The sequence below is a fragment of the Cygnus olor genome, chromosome 2 (assembly GCF_009769625.2).
Source record: "Cygnus olor isolate bCygOlo1 chromosome 2, bCygOlo1.pri.v2, whole genome shotgun sequence".
Taxonomy (NCBI): Eukaryota; Metazoa; Chordata; class Aves; order Anseriformes; family Anatidae; genus Cygnus; species Cygnus olor.
The window spans coordinates 106,142,100-106,168,847 of NC_049170.1; the positions used below are offsets into that span (position 1 = coordinate 106,142,100).

The 26,748-nt window shown below is 37.0% G+C and overlaps 1 protein-coding gene across 1 annotated transcript in view; it reads left to right on the top strand.

The window, feature by feature from the left end:
- PIEZO2 (piezo type mechanosensitive ion channel component 2) overlaps nucleotides 1-26,748 on the top strand; it is a 315,845-nt gene that overhangs the window by 246,941 nt on the left and 42,156 nt on the right. The window contains 9 exon segments of the mRNA XM_040549988.1: nucleotides 70-171; nucleotides 639-804; nucleotides 9,606-9,849; nucleotides 11,040-11,136; nucleotides 12,984-13,143; nucleotides 15,668-15,757; nucleotides 17,327-17,448; nucleotides 18,282-18,353; nucleotides 22,264-22,367. Of these exon segments, the coding sequence (XP_040405922.1) occupies nucleotides 70-171; nucleotides 639-804; nucleotides 9,606-9,849; nucleotides 11,040-11,136; nucleotides 12,984-13,143; nucleotides 15,668-15,757; nucleotides 17,327-17,448; nucleotides 18,282-18,353; nucleotides 22,264-22,367 (1,157 nt within the window).

Here is a 26,748-nt window from a genome sequence, read left to right on the forward strand (position 1 = left end):
TTCAGAAGGAAAGGATGAAGTAATTGTTGTAAAGTACTGATTGCATTTCTACGTGCTTCTGTCATATAGACTATCCATGGAGAAGTGGTAATGCCAACTTCAACTCAAACATCATAAAGTGGCTATACTTTCCAGACTTCATTGTGAGACCAAACCCTGTCTTCCTTGTCTGTAAGTATTTTAGCACATAGTTGAGAAGTGTTTACTTGTCTTTTGCTTAAAACATCTGCACAGTGTAATTTGAAGCCAGGCTTTTATTTACTCTCCAGCAGCAAGCTGACATATTCTGTGGGAAGTTGAATACAAAGTGTGGCTTTGTGTGTAGCAGAAAAATTCAACAAATTAGTTACTTCTGCATCTGTTTTTCAATATCCCATTTTTAACAGAGAAGTGTCAAAAAGTATGAATCATTCTCCCTTTTCTAATTTATTTTTCAGTAAAAATCATAGAAGATGACAAGTAAAATACATTAATAAATGTCAAATCAGAGTTAAATGCATTGAAAATAACAGTCTTGGATAATCAAAGCATGGGAAAACTATATTATAGCATGGTAACTATATTATAGCATATCACCACCACTCCCTACACCTCAGTTAATGACTGAATTTTTCCTTGCAACCACTGCTTTCTCCTAGATGATTTCATGTTGCTGCTGTGTGCATCTTTACAAAGGCAAACGTTTGAGGATGAAAATAAAGCTGCTGTACGAATCATGGCTGGAGACAATGTGGAAATTTGTATGAATCTTGAGGCAGCATCTTTCAGCCAGCATAATCCTGTTCCTGACTTCATTCACTGCCGGTAAAAACTGAATCTTAAACACTTGGAAAACAGAGTGCTTCATTTTTGTGAAGTTCTCTAGTGTGAAAGTAACTCTCACAGCTACCAATTTTACTTGAAATTTATACACATATGTGTTCCCATCTCATAACATGCCTTTTACTGCTTTATGAGACATAAGACAGCTTCTGGGTAATCAGCTTCTGCTTTAGAAAAAGGCAAGTGGAAACAGTCTCAAGAGTCTTCCTAACACTGCTGATTGTTCTAAGTGCTCCCCATAGGGATGTTCAGTGATAAATTTGCCTGAAAGCACATATTCTCTCCATGAATGCCCTGTGAGACAGTGTTTGTGGTCGACTTCAGCACTCCTGTAGCTTCCCCCAAAACACATACATGTTAGCAAGAACCAATTGTTGTCTGAACTTGCCCATGTAAGTGCTTAATTCCACTAAGTCATCGCTCATGTCTTGCGGAGATGTTGTCTGAGAGCAATCAAAATGATACACTAAAATAGGAGAATGTCCTTTGTGCTATTTCATCTAGGTCGTAAGAAACTTAAAAGTGTCTTGAAAGGGTAAGTGGCTTGTCTTTCTGTGCCTCAACATTGCATGTAAGGTTATTTAAGAAGGTGAATAATATGAAGGAGGGGAAGAGCCTGAGACAGTCTGTTCCTCCTGGTCTTCAAACAATGGAGGCGTTCCTATATGATCACTTCAGCAAACGGAGATTAGCTCAGCCTTTCTGAGTTGTGCCGGGCATAATATTAAGTGAAGGTCTCTCTACAGGTTGATGCAATGTTACAGGAATAAATGGGAAGAATAAGATTTGTTAGCTACTGCTTTGTTCAGGCTAGGTGTTTGTTTTGAAATGTATGTTAACAACAGATGTGTGAGTGTGAAAGGAATAACAAAATTTGAAATAATGTCTAGTGAAGTCTCCCTTTCGCTGATAAATTTGTATTTTTGTTACCAGAAAAGTGCTGTCACCAAAATCCCTTCTCAAGATCTTTAAGATGATACTGCTGTTTCTCTTAGAAATGATGGCCAAATGTGTTTTGAAATAACTTTAAAGAGCAGACGATGGAAATACTTTCAGTTGACTCAACTTGTCCAGAGATTTATAGTCACTTCTGGGTGTAGGGTAAAAAGTTCTCCCTCTTGAGTATTTCCAGCCTTCACAGTGGACCCCATGCTCTAGACCCACTAACATAAACGGAGCAAGAGAAGTCATAACCTCTTTTCAAAATACGCCATCAAGTGGGGATGTTTTCCAAGAGACATCTGCCAAATAGGGCTTGGTCATAACATCTCTTCAACATACTCCATCAAGATGGGATGCTTTCCAAGAGACATCTGCCAAGTAGGGTTTGCTCAAGAGGAACGAGCAGAGGGATCAGCTGAGTTATTCTTATTGCCACTGTGGTGGTGTCCACACTAACAAAAGCTATTTCAGCAGTTGCATCGAGCGCTCTGATATGCTTGGTCTCCTTGGTCACTGGCAAAGACCATTGCTGGTGATGTGATTTCTGGCAGAAAGAAGAGATAGATCTTTTTTTTCCCACCTTAATCTAGAAAAAAAAAAATGTTGTGAAAAAAAAAAAAATCATTATCAATGACACTATATTTGGAGGCTATCTTCAGAAGGGAAAGGGGGGGCAAGAAAATCGGTGCTTTTTAAACAGTGTAGTTTGGCATCTTTTCAAAGTTCCCTGGCATCTGATAGGTATTTCTAGTTATCTGTAGAAGATATTCCCAAATGGCCAAGCATGAAAAGTTTGAAGCACAAAGGATGCTCTTTGAAGATTTTGGATGGGAATCAGAATTAGATTTATAATGGAAAGCAAAGTCCAAGCTGAACTGGCCTGCTGCCTCTCCACAATCCTTTGGGTTAAGTTCTGTCTTTTGATTCATTTGCATGGCATGCCTTAGCTTGAAGCCATTGGTGGCTTCATATGCATTGAAACACACTACTTGGCATGTGTTGAGAAAATAGACCTGTGTGTACATGATATACACGTGTACTATGCAGCCATTTAATTGGGAATTTGCAACTTGTGTCTAGGAGTAAGTAATATTGTTGGTGGAAAATAAACAAACAAATCAATGACAACAAAAAAGCCAACAGAATTATATTCATAGTGGTGAGCTGTACAAATAACCCGTGATCACTTTATGCTTGTTTCAGATAAATACAGAAGTCTGTGTGACTGTTTCCTGTGATAGTTTTATGTTGTGTGAATAGAATGAAAAGAACAAGGTGGGGAAAGAAACTGAACAGGGACATTTTTGTTGAAAATTCCATCAAATGAATAGAGAACACGTTAATTTCAGGAACAGAGGAAATTCCTGTTTATGATATCCTTCTTGTAGGTGCTGGGGTAGGTAAGCTATAAATTTTTTTCTTCCGAATTTGAAGTGTAAGCTTCCTGAAACTGTAATGAGAACATACTTGTAGAATGTGTAGACAGGTATAAACAGACCTTCCTTTAGTATGATCTGCATAATAGATCTTCTCTGCCTGATGGGATCTTTCCTTTAGTGTCCCATTCAATGCCTTCATTACAATGCAGATTTTTCCCAGGCTTTAAATGGTGTTATTTTTGAGTGATCGCACTGTCCATATGCAATCTTAGATGCCTAATTTGCCTCAAAGAAGTGACAGAGAATGGCTGGACAGTCTCTTAAAGTGACTTTGAATCTTTTATTAGAGATTATAAATCTTTGAAGAGAAGGACTCTCAAGCTCTGGAGAACAGACTGAAGATATACCTCAGAAGAAGATGTATGTATCTGGCCTCTGTTCAAGACAATTCGGAGCTTAAAGGGCTTCATCTAAAAATGTTTCTTTTACTGTGCTGGAGAAATTTCAGAATGGTCTAAATATTTTTTTATCAGGGACAACAACCTGATTCAAAGCTTATCCAAGCAAGTAAAATGAAAAATGGCATTTACCCAAAAGCCAGTCAGAAAGATCCAGACAGATAAGTGAAGGCAACCTGGTTATGAATAAATCACAGAGCATCAGAAAAATAGTGCTTAGTATTCATGTGTTTTCTGAGAAGCCCAACGTGTATTTACTGCTAAGGAAAAGAAGTGGCACTTGAAGACTGAAGAACCCTTCTGATGTGTCTGATTCCTTGAGAAGGTGCCAGTTTGTTCTAATAGACATGGCTAAAAAGCTTTTAACTGCAATATAAACAGTGGCAGAAAAAATAACATGTTTCCAAATGCTTAGTTTTCTTCTTTCTGGAGAAATACTTGAGCTCAACAATGACAAATACAGTCTAAGGAAGAAATTTCCTGAAATTTTCTTGTTTTCCCACCCCCAGATTTCTCAGGGGATATGTGCTTAACCCCAAGGGAGAGCAAAACTGAAGGGCTTTGAAACAGAAATAAAAATGAAGAATAGAAGTAGGAGCTTTTAAAATGAAACAGAATTTAAAGTGACTTCATTGAGGATAATCCTTTCCCACAGTCTCTAATGCCAGAAAATCCTCATTTCAGTTCTCAAGCAGTTTTCTGATGTTCTCCTAGACATTGACAGGGAAATGATTTGGGATTGCAGTCTACTTTTTGCCTCCTGAGAGCAGAAAGAATATTAACAGTCCCTCCTGGGAACCATCATCAGGTGAGTCAGAGGAATTCTCTCAAAGGCAGCTGTAATGCCTTTCTTGGAACTACAGTTCTAACCCGGGTTAGTGAAAGAGGATCTGCAAAACATCATTTTAGGCTTCCCATCATATTTGTATAAAGCAAATAAACATTTTGTTGCTAATAAAATGGCCTTAAATAACACAGCTTTGGATTTGTGGATTTTTAAAGAAAATATAATCATGAAGGAAGGACTTCGTTGGTAAGAGAATAAGAGAATATCAGTCCTAAGTCTTACACGATCTATCCACAACACTAAATTCAAAGAAGTCCATTAAAATAATGGAGCTGATTTTCAGAAGTTTTGATGTAGCTATGGGCAAAGGGAAAATCAGTGAACCTGACTTCTGGAGATTGAAATGGAGCTACAGAAAAAGGCTTTGGGGATGATTGCTTGGTGATAAATTAGCAGTGTTGAGATCAGAAGGGGAAGCACTGTGGTGTAGGATCCAGGTGCAAAAAATGTAAGGAATAGGAGACAGGGAAGAGGGGAGAGAGAGAAGAAATTGGAAGAACAGAGGTAAAGAGACAGCTAACTATGTAAATATATAGGAATAACATGCCTGAAGGAGAGGGAGAGGCTAGTCATCAGAAAAGGGCTGTGGGAAGAGCCCTGGGATTATATAGAGGTGGTGATCCACACTCAAAGCAAAACAGGTGGCTGTTAAGGGACCACAATGAAGTGACCTAACAAGAGCTCCTCCAGGATGAAGAAAGATTGAGCTATGTCAATGTGACAGGACAATATTGTCTCATCAGTGTGTAAACAGAAAAGTGTGTTCTTTCCCTAAACTTCAAAGTGCTGACTTGAGGGCAACCTGATCTAGTGGGTGGCATCACTGCCTGTGGCAGAGGAGTTGGAACTAGATGATCTTTGAGGTCCCTTCCAACCCAGGCCATTCTATGATTCTGTGATTGTACAATTCTGTGATTCTATGATTATCAGCTGCACCATCAGTGCCTTGGGGGGCCTGCAGGCAGAGGTCTGGACACTGGAGTGGCCACAGCCAAACACATTATTGAGCCTGCTGGGAACACAACTACATCTAGAGCAATCTTTTTGCAAGAGGCTGGATTGCATTACAGTTAACAAGTAATTCATGTGGAAATAAAATACTGAAGTGATCATGGTAAGACTAATAAAGCTTTAGTAAATAAAAGCAGATAATTTGGTACAGACAGCCATCTGAGGTTAAAATAGTTTTGATGGATGGATGGAATGAACTTCAGATTTTCTCTTCCTTGTTTTTGAGCAAGGTCATAGAATCATAGAATGCCTCGGTGTGGAAGTGACCTTGAAGATCACCTAGTTCCAACCCCCCTGCCATGAGTGGGGATACCTCCCACTAGATCAGGTTGCCCAGGGCCTCATCTAACCTGGTCTTGAACGCCTCCAGGGATGGGGCATCCACAACCTCTCTGGGCAACCTGTTCCAGTGCCTCACCACTCTCTGAATAAATTTCCTCCTAATCTCTAATCTAAATCTCCCCTCTTTTAGTTTAAAACCATTCCCCTTTGTCCTATTGTTATCTGATTGAGCAAAGAGTCATTCTCCATCTTTTTTATAAGTCCACTTAAAGTACTGGAAAGCTGCAACGAGGTCACCCCAGAGCCTTCTCTTCTTCAGGCTGAACAGACCCAGCTGTCTCAGCCTTTCTTCATAATTTCTTTCTTTCATGATAAAGATATTAAACAGCACTGGTCCCAGGACAGACTCCTGAGGGACACCACTCGTCACCAGCCTCCACTTGGACATAGAGTCATTGATCACCGCTCTCTGGGTGTGACCTTCATATCCTCTGAATGGTCCACCCATCAAATCCATATCTGTCCAATTTGGAGACCAGGATGTCATGTGGGACGATGCCAAAGGCCTTACAGAAGTCCAGGTAGATGACATCGGTTGGTCTTCCCTTGTCAACTGATGTAGTCATTAGAGTGACAGAGTCATCTAGAGTATCAGTGAAATCTGCTAATGACACTGTTGGCCAGTTAGCATTTCTTATATTTTGTTTGTCTTTCAAGGTTCTTCTGCATATTTTCTAATTCAGAAGTTACTGTGCTCTGATGTTCTTGGTACTCTGGTGTAGTGGCTAATCTTCCTCTGAAGTGTAACTGTATTCCTGGCCTCCAGCTGCACACTCCTCCTACCCTTACTGTTGTTTCACCCTTGAGTTCATCACACCAGCAGTTTGTTGCTTCATAGGCTGAATGGTCATATAATTAGCCCTTCCTTCTGTCTCCCACAAAATAAGTTTAAATGCATTTGTTTCTTTAAACCAATTTAAAGGGCTAGAGCCAAAGACAGGGCAGGAGTACACAGCTGAGGGGATGAAGGGGAGTGGGACTGTCCCCTTAGGATTCAACGGTCTCTCAGATTTTCTAGGTGTATTGTCAAGTGCCATATCCTGAGGGTAGCCTCTCCTCTCTGAGACTGGATGTGGATTTAAAGACCACTTAGAAAATGAGGTTTGGAAGATTTACACAGCATTAAAATAATGATCTTTGTGGTCTGCAGTGAAAGCATAAAATTATGGTATACGTTATCCAAGATTAAAAATTTTCTGCTGTGAAGAAGTTTTCAAAAAAGAAGTTAAGGCTCCTGACTGACTCTGTTTGTGCAGGGTCTTCTTAGCTGTTGGGGTAATCTTATACTTCAGTCTCTCACTGTTGCATTATAATCTCCAGAGCAAGGATCTGAAACTCTTCACTTCCTAACTTACTGATTTTGGAAAATTTGCATCCAAGAATGCATCATACAGCTTGAGAGGCAATATGCTGAGAACTGCCCCCCATCCCCAAAACATAACCTTTATTCCTTCTCTTAAAGCACTTACCTATGTTATTGTAAATATTTAAGGAAAATTAAAGGGATGCTTGTAAAATGACTCCACACTATAACAGAAAAATACAGGTGCCTGGGGGTATTACAATAGAAGGAAGTATGGTGTGGGGATTATTTTCATGTACCTGAGACTATTCAGGTACATGAGTTCAGGTATTTGAGGTTCTGCCCACTGTGCTCTGTGCGGCATTGGGTGGCATTGTTCTTGGGCCAGCACAGATGTATCTGAGATGGTCAGTGATGTTCATAGTTTAGGTGTACCCTGAATGACTTTTTCAAACACCATTTTGTAAGAAGACAACTTGGATGTGGAATCTTTCATATGGTTGGTCTTGCTTGTGATTGCGTATTTCTTAAAACTAGAAAGATTTACATCTCAAAGTATATAATATAGTTGTATTGTTTCCTGCCTTGTGAGAAGCTTTTCTTTTCATCCCATTTTATTTTGGTGTATTGATGTCTAATGCTACTACGTTTAATGTGTATTTTGAAAATGAGAAGAGCAGTTGTATTTGGTATTTTAGATGACTGCTAAGAATGTAACAGACTATTAACGTTATAGTGAAGAAAAAAAAAAGCTAAATTATTGTATTCCTTTTCATATTCTCTCTAATTTCCGTAGGTTTTAATCTGAGAGTGATATTCACTGTTGCACTGTGACTCAACCAAATGCCGTGTGAATGTTGGAATATTTGGATCCAGACAACTCCAGTTGTCTTTTCAGAATCGGAATTCATATTTATTGAAGAGCATTAAAATATTCTTGCATATTTGATCAATTCAGTTTTGTCTGGGACATTTTTCAACAGATGTTGATGTACTTCCTTGGTAGCAAAGGACAAGATTTCTGAAATACTGCAATTGTTAGAATGGGTTCAGGAAGGTTATTTCTTCCTAGCCGTCCATCACATAAGTAATTTTTATTAACAAAACACCAAATACTAAGATTTTTTTCATTGTTTTTTTTTTTTTTTCCTATAGAAAAACAGTGAGAGCACCATTTTGAGTGAATTTTGAGTTAGTGAAAATCTGTTCAACTGTTATCTTCTGCGTCTTTATTTTCCTAGTGTGTATAGATTATTTGATAATGTTGTATCACCCCAAACCCAGCAGCATTTCTAAAACCATGAATTTTTTAGACTTCGCAGGCATTAGTCCATACATTTCTTTAACATTTGTGGGAAATAAACACAGAGGAGCTCTCTCATTACCTTTCATTAAATGCCTCTCTGGTTAGCTTCAGCAAGCTAAATGTATAGTACATACATATAAATGTAGGACTATAAATACACACTCCTAGAAAATTCTGAGCCTGAGAACATCAAGCAGCATGGGCCTTTTTATGTGGCTTCATCCACTGTATTTAGTTCATTTACTCCTTACGTGGTTTGGCTTAGGTATATGTGTACTCCCATCATGCTGTCTCCCTGCCTGGTTTCCTGACAAATCCAGTTTCACAGCCTGGGTGAACAGACCCTGAAAACATAGCACATCTGGAATCAAAACACTAAATGGGGAGAAAACAAGAATATGTTGGTTTTGCAGTGTTTAGCTATATGTAGTATTTGGTGTTGCCTTTGGCAGATATTCTTATTTGAAAGCTCACTGAGTCAATATTAAGTCAAGATTTTGATGAATCTAAAAAAATACCAAATTGTTTCTCACTCTTTCCCATTTTGGGCCAGGCTGATTTCAGATAGCTCTGTCTTGCAGCTTCCTAGCAAACTTTTCAGTAAATTCTAGTGCATTTACATTCTGTAAGAGCTTTTTTACTCCTCAAAACTTTTAGCTGATCTCCACTGGAGAAAGGTATTTTTAGCAGCTGTCTTTGAAAGCTAGGCTTTTAACCAAGCCGAATTCCCTAGAATTTATCTATAAATACAGAACTTTTTGCAGTGCAGTACTGTAGCTGGCTTTTGAAGATAGATTTGCTTTAGTATTACCCACACTTCTTAAAAGATTATTTTAGATAGCTTTTAAATTGCATACGTGGCATTGACAGGTAATATCACTCTATCATGAAGTTTGGTGAGAATAATTTTTTCCCCCTTTTATGATACAAGGCTTTATCCTGTGTGATGCAAGGTGCCCTGGCTGGGTGCAGCAAGGTGCTTACGCACATGAATGAGCTAGAATTGAGTATATGAGCCAGCCAGATCCACTGACCTTGACTGGCATTAATCCTATGCAGATGCCCAAATGCTGACATGGGACGTGAATGCTCTGCTGTCGGTCTGTAGCTACAAGTAGCGACCAGTAGCACAAATAGAGGAAATCTATCATTGTCCTCAGAAAATGGTAATTTTTTCTCCTTCTTTTACTTCCAGGTCCTACTTAGACATGTATAAGGTGATAATATTTAGTTACCTCTTCTGGTTTGTGCTTACTATAATCTTCATAACGGGAACCACAAGGATCAGCATATTCTGTATGGGCTACTTGGTAGCCTGCTTTTATTTCCTTCTCTTTGGTGGAGATCTGCTGCTGAAACCCATCAGGAGTATTCTGCGTTACTGGGACTGGCTGATTGCGTACAATGTTTTTGTGATCACCATGAAGAACATTCTCTCAGTAAGTAGCTGCTGCATTTCTGCTGCCCTGAGCACTTTTGTGGCTTCATTGGAAGTGTGCACAGTGCACTGAATGGTCATTAGAAGTCCTTTTCAGGACCACAGCCTTTTGCTAGTGCAAAGCAGGCTCCATTTTAAAGCAGAAACTGCAAGTGCATATCCAGAGAATGCTAATGCATATACATTATAGGAAAATGTGAATACTTGTTTCAGTCTGGCTCTGAGAAAGCTCACAAGCAATTTTCAAAGGATCAGATTCTGATTACTTTGCCTTGTTAAGTTGTTCCTTAGAAGTCTTGTGAAAATTTCAGTGGGGTGAGAAATGAGTTAGAAGTGTAAGATCAGTTACACCATCGATAAATAGTGCACATTCAACTAAACCTTTTATTTTAAACTAGAATTTTCAAGCCTAGTACTAGATGGAGTTGCTGTATGACTACAAAATTACAAGCTGCATTCTGTTTTCCTTTAGAACTATTGTGAGCTTCAGGGGAAAACAGACACATTTTATAATAGAATGTTAAACACTTCTGCAAAGTATTAAAGGTTTTCTTACATTAATTAACTCTTTAGGACAGATTCTTGCAGTGGCACTAATAGGTGATTGAGACAAGGCAGTAGTTAAAATTTTATGAAAGATAAATTTAGATTTATTCCTGGCATTTGCCTTTTAGCTTTGAATATTTAAGTGCTGGACTGAAAAGAGCAGACATTTTTCTTTTTACATTTATACAAGTCACTGTACTGAAATAAAATTGATTTATGAGTGGTTTGAATTTGCAAACGTTCTAAATGCTCACATATGTGCTTCATTTTATGCTTGGGAATTCAGTGGGGCCATGTGTGTGTTAAGTTAAGCTTGTCCGTGTATGTTTGCAAGTTTAACTCAGTGATTTATAAAAGTTGCTTAGCCGTCACACTGCATCATATGCCAGACATATCACTTTCTCTCCAAAAACACAAGCAAAACCTATATACCTGCTATCTCATGGATAATCAAAAGAACTAATTCTTGCTATGTGATGTGTGTTACTGCTAAAGACACTCTTACATCTAATCTGTTTTACTAATGAGATGTAATTCAGCCAATGGCAGTAACAATATTCTCAAGTAATGTAAGGAGATGCAACACTTTTCTTATCTTTATTTCTGCTACGTCTTGTTATATGAAACTGTTCTTTTACTTTCCAGATAGGAGCATGTGGCTACATTGAGTCATTAGTTAAGAATAGTTGCTGGTTGATTCAGGCATTTAGCCTGGCTTGTACAGTTAAAGGCTACCGTATCCGTAAGTATAGCTTGTTTTTCTTTGTAATTTCCTAAAAATTAAGGATCACCTTCAAAATCTCGTACCATATTTAAAATGTGCCCTCTCTTGACATAATACATAATACTTTGTGCAAATAGCTTACGTGAGTTCAGTTAATAGAGCTTAGTCATATATGGACTAGCAAGACAAGGTATTGAAAATATTTCGTAGAAACAAGGGAGGTACACAGAGAACTATTAACACCCCCACTCACATACACACAAACTGTGTTTGCTGTAAATGTACAATTTGGTCATATGGGAGTTTAACACAGTTTCTTGGTAACTGAAGTTCATGTGATAATTGGGTTTATGGTTTTGCCATACAAAGTGAGGTCAGTTACTAGCTCACCACCACTGCACAGAGATGGCACCTTTTCTTAGTTGTAAACTCCCACTCCTTGTTGTGCAGCAGGTCTTGTGTTCAGCTCCTCAGAACCACTTCAACTCACTGAAATTGCAAGAGGCTAAGCCAGTATAAAAGTTATATTATTTTTTGCAGGCAATTTTTTATGATTATTCTCAAGTTGGTAGTGATAACAGTGTGGGAGTGGTAGCATGAGTGGATGGAGGCAATAGAAGGGAGGGAGGAAGGAAGTATTGGGAGCAAGACCCTTCACCTCTCAGTGAGCTATACATTTGGCTCCACTTTGTCCTGGCACCCTGTGCTGACAATTTTAAAATACTTTTTTTTTTTTTTGGTGGAATTTAAAACAGAACTACTGTTTCATTTCAGTGAAGCTGCAGCAGAGTTCTGACTTCCTGTTTCAAAAATCCTCGCGTCTGATCCTAATAGATAAGTGGGCAATAGAGGTAAAGGAAATACCAAGAATCAAATTCACAAGTTAAATGGTGCCCAGTGGTTCTTGTATTATCCAAAACTTTTGGAGCAGAATCAGAAACTTAGACATGGCTTTCTGACTCCTCAGGGGATGGGCATAGCACGCTTAGAAACAGTTGGAGCTCAAACTTCCAGGTCTGGTAGGATGGCTTGCTTGATTGTAAAGCCAGCTTTGAGTCAGAGTCTCTCCCTTGAGTCCTCTCCATTCTGTAGGGCAGTATAGGCCATTTATTTTATAGTCTAGCTCCACAAAACCCAGTTTTAATTTTTGAGTATTCCCAAGAGAACTGTCTTTAGAGAATAAAGAAAGAAGGAAAGGAAGAAATAGCCAACGCCAAAATTTAGAGGCAGGAGGAATGGGATTTCCTCTCTGTCTTTCTCCTCCTGTCCCAAAGGAAGCAGTTTTGTGGTTTCAAGTATTTTTTTCTCTTCTGCAATGGAAAGAAACATCGAGGATTCCTGTGAACTGAGATGTGGAGAGGGAAAAGAAAATATTAGGGGGTAGTAGTCAATTAAAAAATTATTTTGACAAAAATAACACACTTCCTTTTCATGTTGATATTGTTCTTAATAGAAAACAGAGACAAACAGTCATTTTGAAATGAAAAAAAAAGAAATTTTATTCTAAAATGTGCTGAAATCAAATATTTCAAGTTAACCAAAAATACTTCCTTCCCAAACTTTTTTTTTCCCCAAAAATGCTTATTAGAACAGGTGAATTTGCTTGAAAATTCTTCACTTCTGATGAATTCTCAGTTTTCATGGGATATCACATTGTTGGAAGCTTTCCAATTAGCTGTATAAGAAAATATACTTCAGTTGGAAGTGCATGTCAGTTTTCTCAAGAAAAATGAAATTAAAGTTCCTCAATTCAAGTCAATTTAAAGGCTTTATTTAAAGTCATTTTAAAGGCATTATTTAAATGATTAAGCATTGTAAAAGATACTTATTTCAACAGTTCTTATGCTGTTGGTTTCTTTTTCCAGCAACCAGCAATGTAGATTGTAAACTGCCTAGTGGAGAAGCAGGAATCATCTGGGACAGTATATGTTTTGCTTTCCTGCTGCTGCAAAGAAGAGTCTTCATGAGTTACTACTTCCTTCACGTGGTTGCAGATATAAAAGCTTCTCAGATCCTAGCATCAAGGTAACATAAAGTTTAAAAAAATAAATTAAACAGATTATTACTACTCCTGTTACTACTGTACTTGTTTGTTTATGATACGTATTACCAATGGAGTCCTGTTAGTTAACATTGATTTAAACAATCCATGCTAAAATAATAATTGCAAATCCAACTCTGACACAGCACACACGAGAAAACGAATTAATTGAGAATCTGATAGAAATTAAACCTACCAAACACCATCTGCTGCTCTCATAGCCTTAATTAAAAGCTGGGAAAGTTGATGTGTGTTGCAGCAGTCTCTCAGCATCAGTATGTATGAGAGCAAATGCCAGAGTTTCTAAGCCTTGGAAAAAAGAATACTTTGAGATCAGAGTCTGACACAATGGGCTTTAAGAATTGCATCTCCAAAAAATGTCACATCAGGAAAAATACAGAAAAGTTATGACATCTGGTTCATGAAGACCCCAAGAGTCAATCGCTGAACTCCAACCTGGTGTAGCAAGAATTGTTACTCTGAGCCTGTTAGACATTTCCACAAGCATCCACTCACAGCTATCACTAGCACAACCATTCTTTGTTTGTTTAATAAAAGGCAGATCAGGAATGAAATTATTACTGATTTCAGTAAGACTTCTAAGGAATTACCTTGTTTACAATTGGATTAAAAGTATTATGGCAATTTTTACCCCCCCCCCCCAAAAAAAAAAAAAAAAAAAAACATATGCACATCAATTTCCATCCATGTTTGAGGGCAAATTTGACTTGCATGTCCTTAAAAGCAGTCTTTTTTATCTTTCTCTTATTCTCTCTCCAGGGATTTATTTAAAAAGGAGACATGTTGAGATACCCATACTGACCAAAATTCATTGCTGTGAACAGAGCTACCTAAAGATCTATGCCTCAGTCCTATATTGCCTCTCTCAGATTTTTGCTTTGGGATTAATTGCAGTGCTAATGCCAAAGACTGTGGGATACTGCCATTTTGTAGCTTTTTGTGTGTGTGTTGTGTGTGTTGTTGAGTTGGACTCAATGATCCTTGTGGGTCCCTTCCAACTCGGATGTTCTATGATTCTATGATTTTATGTTCTCAGTGAATATAACACAAAGTGAAGTCATGAGTGTCAAAACGCCTCCTAAATTGGAAAGTTTCATCCAAAAGGAAAGAGCAGACTAATTTAAATGACAGTGGGCTGGGTTGAAAGAAACGTGTTTGGTTTCTACTTCTGACTTTGTGTCTTTTGGTGTCACACTGAACCTACCCAGCTTTCAGTTCTCCAGCAGCAAAAGTGGAGACATACTGGCCTATGTCAGAAACTTTGTAAAGATAAATGTATTAATGACCAGGAAGTACTGAGACATTACAGGAAGGAGGGTCATATAAACACAGAGATGTTATTAATTTTTTTAGCTGGCTGCATGCCTTGCTAAAATCCAAGCTTTGAATTTATTTGGACTACGGAGAAGGTCATATTTGGATTCAGACAGTATAGTCTGAGCCTGTCTTTCAGTTGAAGTTAATGTTGGAAATACAAAGTCCTTACCCTAATAAGATTAAATTGTGATTCAAACAATAGTGACGAGGCTCTGGTTTCAGTTTTAAACAGTCTATAAGAATTCAGGGGTGATCGAGCTGCTAAGGAGAACATGTCATCCCTTGTAGTACTTTACCATACTTTCGGACAAAAATGATTGCCAGTCTTGATTGTATTCCTTTGGAGAAAAAAGAAAAAAAAAAAAAGTTACTGTGGTTATCTTGCATATTACATGGAAGGACCGAAAATCTCACAGAAAAGGTGGTGAAAAATTATTTAGGAGTAGACTTCTGACGATCTTACTGAATTTCCAACAACAACAAAAAAAAAGTATTTGAATCTATTCTACTTCTCTGAGAGAGTCTTTGAGACTTCGAGAGCTCCTGAGTGAATAGTGAAGAATGGCTTAGACACACAGTCTGTATATCCAAATTATTGAGTCAACTGCACATTTCTAATGAAATGGAGTTATAAGTCATTCTTTTGGCACACCAGAAACCTGCTGAAGGATTTGTGCCATCAGATTGAAAGCAAGGTAATGTTCAGAGGATGAAAGTGAAGTTGAAGTGGTCCTGGATAAAGGGAAAAGTCCTGAGGTGGCGTTTGCTCACAGCTTCCTGGGGACTGAAGCAAAGGGGCAAGATGATTACAATGCTGAAATAAGTATAAAGACCAAATCCTGGAATTGTGCAAGAAGTTCTAACTCAGTCTTGAATCCATCCATGTTCTACACTCTTCAGAATTGGAAACTCAAATCTCCCGTCAGTGGCTAGAGGAACTTTTACGCTGAGTAGGGATCACAGTGTTTGACCCAGCTCTTGAAATAATTAACTCTAAGCACATCAGTATTCTGTATTCATTGATTATTTCTTCCCAGCCTTGGATTGACTTTGTTTGACTAAATACTATACAGAGGGAACACAGTTCTCTGATTAGCTGGCATACAGGAAACTTGGAAACATTTACACTTTGCTCTCCTTTCCTTTCTTCCGTCCCTGTTGCTGCTGTAGGGGTGCTGAGCTTTTCCAGGCTACAATTGTCAAGGCTGTAAAGGCAAGAATTGAAGAGGAAAAAAAATCAATGGATCAACTGAAAAGACAGTATGTATTTATATATACACACACATACACATTTTGTATACATTTTTCACTGATTCTTGGCATTTATCTAGCATTTTATATTATAGAAACGCTGATTAGGTTTTTGATGTATGTTTTTGCAACTACAGAAATGGTGCTCTATGCACTCAGAGGTCTTAGGTAGTTCAGTATCACACAGTTTTAGAGTCATCTTTTCCAGAAAGACACGTACTGCATAATCTAAACATTCATTTAAAAGGAGAATCACATTTCTAGGACCAAAGGTTGCAAGGTTGACATAAAAAATCATTCTGAAATGTATTGATGCATCTACTCCTCAATGAGCCTGAAATTATAATGGAAACAGATGTTTTATATAAAGAGAGAAGATGTGAACATCACTGCTCATTCGGAAGGCTCTTCTAAATCTTAGAAATCTAATGATGACAAGTTAACAGGATCAGCATTTAAGTGTTCCACACTTGAGTATCATAGCAATGTGATCATAGTCTTCTCTTTAAGAGATGGTTTATGATATTACATGCTATATTTTGTTTTCTGGTAGAGTCCAGCTCACTTTGTGGTTTTAGTTATCCTATTTTGTTGGTATGAATGCATGCAATGTGAGGAAACATAAAAAACAAGTAATCTTTCTTTCTTTCCTTCTTTTTCTTTCTTTCTTTCTTTCTTTCTTTCTTTCTTTCTTTCTTTCTTTCTTTCTCCTTCTCTCTTTCTCTCTTTCTCTTTCTCTCTCTTTCTCTCTCTGTCTTTCTTTCTTTCTTTCTTTCTTTCTTTCTTTCTTTCTTTCTTTCTTTCTCTTTCTCTCTTTCTCTCTTTCTCTTTCTCTCTCTTTCTCTCTCTTTCTTTCTTTCTTTCTTTCTTTCTCTTTTTCTTTCTTTCCTCCTCTCCTCCTCTCCTCTTCTCCTCCTCTCCTCTTCTCCTCCTCTCCTCCTCTCCTTCTTTCTCTCCTCCTCTCCTTCTTTCTCTCCTTCTTTCTTTCTTTCTCTTCCCCCTTCCTCCCCCTTCTGTCCCCTCTCTTTCTCTCTCTCTCCCGCTCATCTCTCTTGTCTCTCTCTCTCTCATCTCTCTCTCGTCTCTCTCTCTGTCTTTTTCTCTCTGCCTCTTTCTTTCACTTCTAGTCCAGTAGATGTATTGAAATCACTTGTAACTGGTTTTTTTCTTTTTTTTTTTTTTACTGTTGCCTGTCAAAATGTGAAAAACTTAAAAGGCTTAAAAGGCTAGATCATGCTAACTGTTTACAGGGTTGCAAGAAGGAGAATTGAAGGTTTTCCTGCATCTGAAATGAAAATTAAATGTTAAAGTGAACCAGGTGAAGATATAGCACAAGTAGTGCAGGAACAGCCACTGTCTTGATGGAGTGGCCAGTTTCAGGTTCATGACTGGTCCAGACAACCTCTTCAGAGCCATTTAACTCTTTATTTTTAAAGGCAAGATTAGTGACAGTATGGAATGGATATTTCCAATAGAAATGTTAGTGTGTGTGTGTATTGATGTGTTTAACAGCTGTTTTTTCAGAGGGGGTCAGAAGGGGTGAAGACCAGAATATAATAAGTTTCTTCCTTTTGATAGAATGGATCGCATCAAGGCCAGGCAGCAAAAATACAAAAAGGGTAAAGAGAGGATGCTAAGCATGACACAGGAGTCCTCAGAGGGGCCTGAGATTCGGAAGGTTTCTGAAGAAGATGATGAAGGTACTGTTAGCTATTGTTGTGCCATAATTGCAGTTGAGCGCTAAAGACCTCATAGATCTGATAGTTGGCCAATTGAGAAATTGTTCTTCAAAACTGTCATCACGGAACAAGGTTGTTTGCTCAGTAACATTTTGGAGCTTGATTCAGGCAAAAAAAGAAAAAAAAATCTGGGATTTTGTACTGCAAGAAGACTTAGAGAAAACAGTTTGCCTTGTGTTTGATTACTTTTGGCTAACTTCAAGTTGTTGGCAAAGAGCCAAATAGCAGCAGAGGTTTGTTTGAACAAACATATTGTTTATAAACCACGGTGTAACAAATAGGTAGAAATCACATGTTTCCAGCAAGGGTTTTCGGATGCTGTGAGGCCTTTTTCAGTCACTGAAATATTTGTATATTTTTTAACGTTATTTAAAATACGGAGCGTATAAATGATACCTATTTAATGCCACATTTCCAGCACTGACTTAGGATCAACATTTACTGGGTATAAAATTATGGAGCCTGAAATGTAGGGGCATTTATGAGGAGGGAAAATATTTTCTTCTTGATATTACAGGGAAGTGTGATTGTATGTTAAAAAAAACCAAAAAACAAAAAACTTAACTTTAAGCTGTTTTAGAGTAGAATGCTCTTCTAACTGTTGCATAAACTGGAGTATTTGTGCTGGGTGGTCATGCTTCTAAATGTTTTTTATATTGATTATATTCAGTAGATCTAACATCTGATATGCTCATGAAATTTAGCTCTGTTGAGAGAAATGAAAAATGATTAATCAGTGTAAGAAACATGTTTCTCATTTTGTAAAATTAATGTTTGGACATATTTTATTTTAGGAGAAGCAGACAAAGAGAAAGCCAAGGGCAAAAAAAAGCTGTGGTGGCGGCCTTGGGTTGATCATGCTTCCAGTAGGTTTTCTCAATCATCTTACAAATATGTGGATTTAACCCTTATATCCTTGACCAGAATGAAGGCATTCCCATGACCTGTTTGTTTTATGCCTGATTTTATGATTGTGACTTGATAGAAGTTTTGTTTATTTTATCAAGTTATTTCTGCTACTATCTTCAAATAATGAACTTAACCATATTTTGAATTTCTTTTTGTTGGAAGCACAGCTTATGATACTTTGGACGTTTTTAGAAAGATATCAAATCAGATAAAAAACATGTTCCAAAAAGAATCTATTTTGACTTCAAAAGTCTCAACTTTCCTCTACTGCAAAGCACAATATATTTAAACATGTGAAGGTAAAAGTTTGCCAATGTATTCTAAGATTAGTCATAATTTCTTTTTCGTATACACACATCATATATCTTTTTTACGGTTCATCAGTCAGTCTACCGACAGCTATAGAAATATGAGTACCACAGTAAAGCAGCTAGACTGTTCCCAGGGCTAGGCTGCACAGTGCACAGCTGAATATCACACTTTAACGTGCTGTTGATGCCAGTTGTTTTGTTACTTCTATATTTTCTCTTTGTCTAAGAGTAAAAATATGTTCAGCCTTGTTCACGAGAAATTAATAGTGAGTGCTCCTCATATCATTGTTGCATAATGACATTCTAATTTGTTTCTATCCTCGTCCAGCCAGTCCAGGTATACAATAGAGTTCTTCCCTACATTAAGGATTGGGTGAAACAGAATAAAACTGAGTAGACTGCAGATTCAAATCTGATGTCCTTCTGTGGGATCTTTATTTATGGAAAACAGACATATTTAACTATTTAATAACTTACTTATGAAGATTTTAAAAATATTCAAGTGTATAGCACTGACCAGCGTTAAATATGAATATCTATATTGTGCCTGGTCATTTAGTTTAACAAGAGGTACTCTCAGAAATAATTTTACGTATCTACATTCTCCTTCATTTATGTATGTGTATTTGTTTATAACTCCAGCATATATATTTGCCAATAGCGTTTTAACAGAATGTCGAATGCTTATTTCTATCAAGTCACAAGTAAACTGTCTCTATTTTTATTTTTCTAAAGGGCACACTGCCACTTTAGAGAGACCTATCCCTTTTCAAAAGTCTTGTGAAAACAAACTTATTGTCCTGTAGTTTCACTGACAACAGTAATGACAAAACAGATCAAAACTGTAATTTGTGAGTTTTTACTGTCGAATTTCAAGCTACAGTGATTTTGAAGGAATGGGATATGGTCTCCTGTTTATTCACCACTGGTTTTGTAGTGAGAAGAACTGCTCAAAGAGGGACATTGACTTTGGCTTTTACTTATTTCACCCTCATTATTTGATGTTCTCAGGTGGCAACTTAAGTTTTGGTATTTAAACAGTGAGCATTCTTGAAATTATGTACTGCAATAATGCAAAACCTTGTGGAAAACATCATAGACCCTGATCCTGCATACAGTGATTGCCTGCCATGTGGCTTACTTTCCCCAGTCAGTGAAACTTGGCACTTACAGTAGGTGTTCGCAGGCTTACAAACTGGAGATAGGGTGATATTCCCCATCTATCATTCCCCATCTATCCTTTTGAAACATTGAGCTGTAACCCTGCAGCATGTGGCTGTTCTTCTTGGTAAATGGGGTTGTGGCTGTGGCTATATATATACTGTTAAGGTTGTTGAAGCTGAAAGTTTTATTCCAGTTCTGATGTTTAATTTAGATTGTCATTGTTATTCTTATACCACTTGTTTTTATTTATTCTACAGAAAGATACCTCATTTTATATCCATAGGAATTAAAACTCAGTTATGAATTTGGGTCTGAATAGAAAAGGTGAAAACATCTGTGAGGGTTTCCTCATTGACACTCATACTCTCCCTTTCAGGGAGGTATGGTTCCTTTGTGCTTGTGGATTAAATATGGAGCCCCACAAAGATCAGCAGGAGTTAGGGCCACATGCTTAGAGGTCCCCAGCTTCTCCTGGATCACAGAGTTGTGTCTGATGCACTGGGAAAGATGGAGTTTGCAGCTGTCCTGGGGAGCTCTTTCCATCTGGGTGCAAGCAGGTGCTGATGTTATGCTGGCTTCTGCTGCAAGACTGCCCTTCTGTCTCCTCCCTCTCATCCCACATGGAAAGCCTGCAAGTCCCTTTTCTCAGTAGGAGAAAGTCTCATTTTGCATCAGGAAGGGTGGGGGAGAGAAGAGTGTGGCTGAGTCCAGTCTAGCCATGAATTATTTAACTAGTAACATTTGGTCTATTTAATAATCCCTGTAGGTGACTAACACACTTCTTACTCCATTTTGATGTGTGCAAGAATGCATTATTGCTATTCAATCATACCTCCCTCTTTATTTGTAAAAGGGATGTAATTGCTACATTATGGTGTCCCCTTAGATATATTTTAACGTAAAAATTTTGGAGAGAGATCATTTTTGAGTTGTTTTCTGCCAGCTCAGGCCTTCCAAGTCTGACTGGGTGCTGTTCTGAGACGGTAAGGAGCTGCACCATGGTGTAGTTTCCTCTAGATGCCAGACTTTATCCTGCTGATCTTTTGTGTGGACAATTTCCTTTGCTGCTTATGAGGCACTTTTTAATGAAACAGAACTGCAGACTACTGGCTCTTAAAATACATTTATCTCTTCATTGCATTTTAAATGGGCTTTCTTAGAAGGCCCTCTACCAAACAATTTGCTTGACCCAAGAAATTTCCAGACTTTCTTTTAACCTCCATTCAACAACTAGAACTGCTGAAGTGGACTCTATCCCTCTGCAGGGCTTTCAATGATGTTACAAAGTCATAACTAGGCACATGATTTTCTCTGTGAGGGAATTTTAGATGCTGAAGTTATGACCTAATGGAGTTCTGGCAAATTTCATGGTGTGCTTACCCTGAGGTTTCTACTCTAGTTATGTGTGACCACCTATGTACAGAGGATCTGTGTAAAATTCAAGGTATGATTGAATAGAATTAAAGCTATTGTTAGTTTTCCAGAAATGTATAATGAGGGTTAAATACACTTTTCTATATAAATATGTGTATCCAGATTGGGTAACATTTCATCTAAGTAATTCTTCTTTTAAAAATTTCAGCTTAAATGCAGAAATTATTTACCAGTCTTCAGTGCTGAATGTAATGCTGTGATTTTGATTTTTCTCTTGCTCATTATCTTATTTTCTCTTTCTTTTGTTTCCCTTGTTTATTCATATAGGCCTTTTACCATCTGAGAAATAAAAACTTTGCTTCTGTTCAAGGATATAAGGCCTAGCTTATTCACTGTGCATCTTTATTGTATCAAGGTTTCAGATTGTTTCTGAATCCATGGGCAAAAAATTGAAACTCATTTCTGATCACATTAATAGAATCCAAGTGATGTGTTTTAAACAAACCAAGGTTTTCCATTACCTCATCAAAACTTAAAAGTTTGAAGAAAGCATTAACTTATACCATCTCATCCCATAGTTTGAAGGATGCCTGAGCATTTTAAAGAGCAGTTCTGTATTTTTTGTCCAGTGGTACTGTTTGTGTAAATTCATTTATTTACCTGCTGGGCTCTTTTAACTCCCTCAGATAACCATTACTTCTCAATTCATTTAAACTAAATTACCATTTTTTTTCTAAAAATTTTAACCTAGTAACCTGATGTACTTCAAGCTTTTTCATTACATTTTCTTCTCATGGTGATGTTTCCTTAGTTCTTGTACAGTTCTCATTCATGCCCAAAAGTATCACAGACTAACATCAGATAAGTTGCCTGAGACCTATTCATCTCTTGCTTCTTCTCTGTTTTCACCTCTCCTGATTATGAACATATAAATCACTGTCTGGCTGTTTAGAGATATTGAGGCAGTTCAGAATAGAGCTTTTCAAAAAAAAATAAGAAAAAATTTTGTTTCACTTAGTGGTCAGAAGTGGAAATTATTATTTATTTGAGACGGATAGTGAAGAGGAAGAGGAAGAGGAGAAAAAAGAAGAGGAAGAGCCTCGAAAAAAGTCTGCATTTCAGGTACTTTGTAGTAATTTGCTTTGTAATTGACAGCTGAAAAAAAATAGGCTTCTCTTAACACAGGCTTATATGTTAAAGCAACTAGTACATCTAAAGTACATCTGAAAAGTATTGGAAATGAAATTTCTTGCCAATTTAAAATGCAATTTTGCCTGTTTTAAGCGTTGCCAAATTTCTACAAGAACTATACTGAAATCATATCTTCATTCACTTATGCCTGAGGAAAACAAAAATCAAAAAGCTTCAGAATCTGAGCTTTACTTTTCTCCATTGCAATATAGACAAGTGAGGAAGCTGTCTTGCCTCTGGCAGTCTTGTAGAATGCTTCAGTGGTTTTCTGGTTTTCAGTAGATGTTATCATTCTGGGAAGAAATTATCCCAAGAATAAGCAACTTTTCATGGAAAAGAAACCATACTTCCATACTTTAAAAAAAGCTTTTTTTTTTTTTTTTTTTTTAAATCATCATCACTTTATCTCCTTTCTTTTAAAGGATTATGTTAATTAATATGTTGGCATTTTAAGTGATGGACTGTGTTGAAGTAAGAGGATACTGTAATGTTAAAAAGGCAGCTGAAGTTTCCTAACTGGTTTCCTATATGTAGATTGCTTGATGTTAGGCAGTACCAAGTATGGGATATACTGGCTTAAATTAAGGACTTGGGTGAACAAGTTAGTGAAACACTAATGCATGTAGGATTGCTTTAATCTTTATAAAATTTATGTTTTAGTTGTCGAAGAATTTTCAGAAATACTGTAGAATGTTTTTAGGTCCTCAACTCTAAAATCTTAAGCAAACAGGTAAATTTTTGCAGATGACTCTTCCCAACCATGAAAGCTCACATTGCTCCATAAACAATATATTACTGAAAGCCCAGCCCAAGCAAGAGTAAATAACTGCCTCCATGCTGCTCTATTCCTTATGTCAGTAGCTTTCAAGCAAAGCTTCCCAGGCCATATTACTGAATTACAAGAATAATTGTTTTTTTTTAATTAATTGATTTGATGTGCCTTTATTTTATATACTGAAATTACATTAGTAATTAATTAAATTTACTAAACTGCCTGAGTGGTTATAATGTGGAAAGATTTTTTCCTGACCTAAAAAAAGGCAAAACCAAATCTGGATGAAGTATGATGTAAGGTTTATTTTCTACCATTTACACTTTTTTTTTGTATATATGGCATTAACTCACCTTGATCCATAGAAGTGGCTCATAAATTTCTAGCTTATCTTTCTTTTCATGCAGCTGTAGAAAAGAGTTCGCATTCTTGTTTCTGCTGTTTTTAAGAAAAAATGTTGACAACATTTTGTTAAGATGTGTTGATGCCAAGCACTGAGATTTTAACGTGTTCTAAATTGAGGTCTGAAGTTAATACAATTCTTTCTCTTAATGTGGTTGGTTACGCATTTGCTTTTTGTTGCTGTTCTGCTGCTGTTGTTGTTGTTGTTGTCTTATTTTTTAAACACAGTACAGAAACCATTAATCTGAGATTGGAAGATCTGGTGTTTATTTCAGAACTCCAGCTAGATATTCTGTATAAGTGACCAGTTCTTCAATATGTGCTACATGAAGATGTTGGGTAGCTCCATGTAGGAGAGTAATTGTCTGGAACAGGAAATTACATTTGTTTATGAAAAGGTTGTTCGTCATTAGGTCACCGTGCTTCATATGCCTTCCATCACATGTGCATGTGGTCTTAATAAAAATACTAGAAAAGCGAACTTGTTTTGTGGCAGAACCTGCTAAAGAATTATTTTTTTAATTTTTTTTTTTAGTGTAAATTGTCTGCAATAGTCACCTCAAGGGTTAACTTAAAGATTTTTTTTGTTAGATAAGGCAGGCACTTAAAATGATCTCACTGAAATTTTATTGTGAACATCACACATGATCTTTTTTCCACATTGGAGCCAATGAATGTAAACTCAATAATCTAGATATAATCATGCAGTAGATACTTTCTATTAATATTTTCTTGTTTTCTACTAATTGCTCTTGCTTTGTCCTTCTTTATAGAGAGCTATTGGAAAATTTGCTTCAGCCATTTTAGCCTTGCCAAAGTCTATCATTAAACTACCCAAAACTATTCTTCAATATTTAATCAAAGCAGCAAAGGTACTTGACATTTTGTGAGTGCTCAGTATGTGACCCATCCCATAGATCCTGGTGTAACATATACCTCTGTCCTTGTCTGCATTTTTCCTCTTATATGAATCATATGAAAACTAACAGCAGCCAAAGCTTCATTCCTAGTAAATGCAATACATTTCTTACTTTTGGAGTGGTCAAGCCACAAGAAAAGCACTCTGTCTTGCCTTAAGTGCAACCCTAGAGAGAAAATGCAGACACAAATTCTTGATTTCTTCTGTTACTGCTGTACAAGATGGTCACATTGACTTGCATGCATCTTATGGGCAATGTGGTAATTGATCTCAGAAAGCTGGTAAAATATTTTTAGAAGACACATTCTGTTGCAACAACCCCCCTCCCCCCCTTTTTTTATCTCACTATTTTTCTGGTCTTCACCATCTTAATAGTTGTACATCTTCAACATTTTCTCATCTTCCTTGGATATGTGTAGCATTTCCTACCTTTGCCCAGTGGTAAAAATTGGAAGTAATATACATATATGTACCCAGTTAGCTCTTAAAATATCCACTGCTTAACATAAGTAGTTGTAATACATTTATTAATGTATTTTCTTCAATCTAATCCACTGCTTTCTTCCAAGTATGCCTTTTATCTCTGAATTCTTTATTCACACTATGGCTGTGGCTAGCATACAGCTTCTAAGCTAATTTTTCAATAGTAGATATTTGCAGTTTCTAACTTTCAGTAAGTAACGTGTTGCTGTTTTGCTTAAGTGTCACTATTCCTTCAAATTACCTTCACTGGCAAGTGCCTATTACAAAGGAAAGAGAAAACATCACCTCTGATCCTACATAGTTTTTCACGTGATGCTTGTTTTGGACATCGTACATATAAAAATAAATGTACAGACCTTGAGAGATTTGAAGAGAACATTCTAATGAACAGTACCAAAATAATTTTCTCTCCATTACTGTATACATGAACAAAACAGTACAAAGGTTTTTTTCCTTTTTAAATCCAGTAAAAGTCATATTGACTTTTTTTTTTTAAATTGTTTTTAATGTTCCAAAGCATTTTGTGTATGCAAATTTTAAGAATATAAATAAACCAAATAGTAATTTACTGTTGTGTCCTGCAAGGGGCAGCTCCAGCTTCACTGAGATATGCATGTGCTTCTGTCTTTACGTGCATGTTTGTCTTGTGAATTAATAGAGCTAGTTTATCACTGTGCTTTATTTTCAGACTTACGCATGTATCTCTGGGTTTCCTTGTGTCTGTTACCAGTCTGTGTTGGTTAGAAATAGAAAAAAAGTGTAGTGCCAATCAAAGATGATTTTCACTTTTGAATGAAAACCATAAAAGAAACCAAAAGAAAAATTCCAAAATAGCTGTGGAGAAGAGTTAGTCTGTGTTATTCACATTTTGTTTCAAATGGGAAAAATGGATATAAAAGTGTTACTGCTTTTTTCTCTAGCCTTACCTCACAGCTTGAGCAGAGCCATTCAATAAGTTACTTCTTGGTAACTTCTTTTAACTTTTTTTTTTCACTGTTATAGCATTTATAAATATTTTGTACCAATTTCATGCTTAATGTAGTCATGCAAGTCAACAGACTGTTGATCTGAGTGAGTACTGTGAGCAGGATTTGGCCTCATTAAATCCCCTTGATACATGTATCATCGTCCCTGTTTTACAACTGGAAAAATAGTAGCAGAAGGGTTCATAAGTGACTTACCTGAAGAACCACAGAGAGGCATTGTAAAAATTAGGATGAAATTTGAGGAATTCCTGAGTGCTGGGTTTGAGACTGTGCACAAATAGTAAATCCACCCATGTTCCAATGTGAAAAGAAAAAAATCATCTAGAGTATAAAAAATGTACAAACACAAATACCTTTACTAAACACTACCACAGTTTTGATGCTTTAGTTAGTAGATTGCAAAACTTTCTCTTAAAATTTCTGTTACTCTTCATCTTGTCTGTACAAGATGTACACATATATAATTGAATGGAAAGACTCAGGTGAAGTAGCCCATATATACAACAGGGTATTAATTCCCAAAGTTCAGAGCATGAATTTTTGTGGGTTCTAATGAAACTTGGATCACCCACAAGTGTTTTTGCATTTGGTTTTATGCTAGCAAAAATAGCACATGAAAACTCAGAAGATCCGCAGGGGAGGTGTTTGATTTGGGATTCAAATTATTTACTTATCCCTGCAGATCTGAATGCATTTACTCAAAGTATATAGGCCTGCTTATGGCTTATTCTGTGGCTTACTCTCAAAACA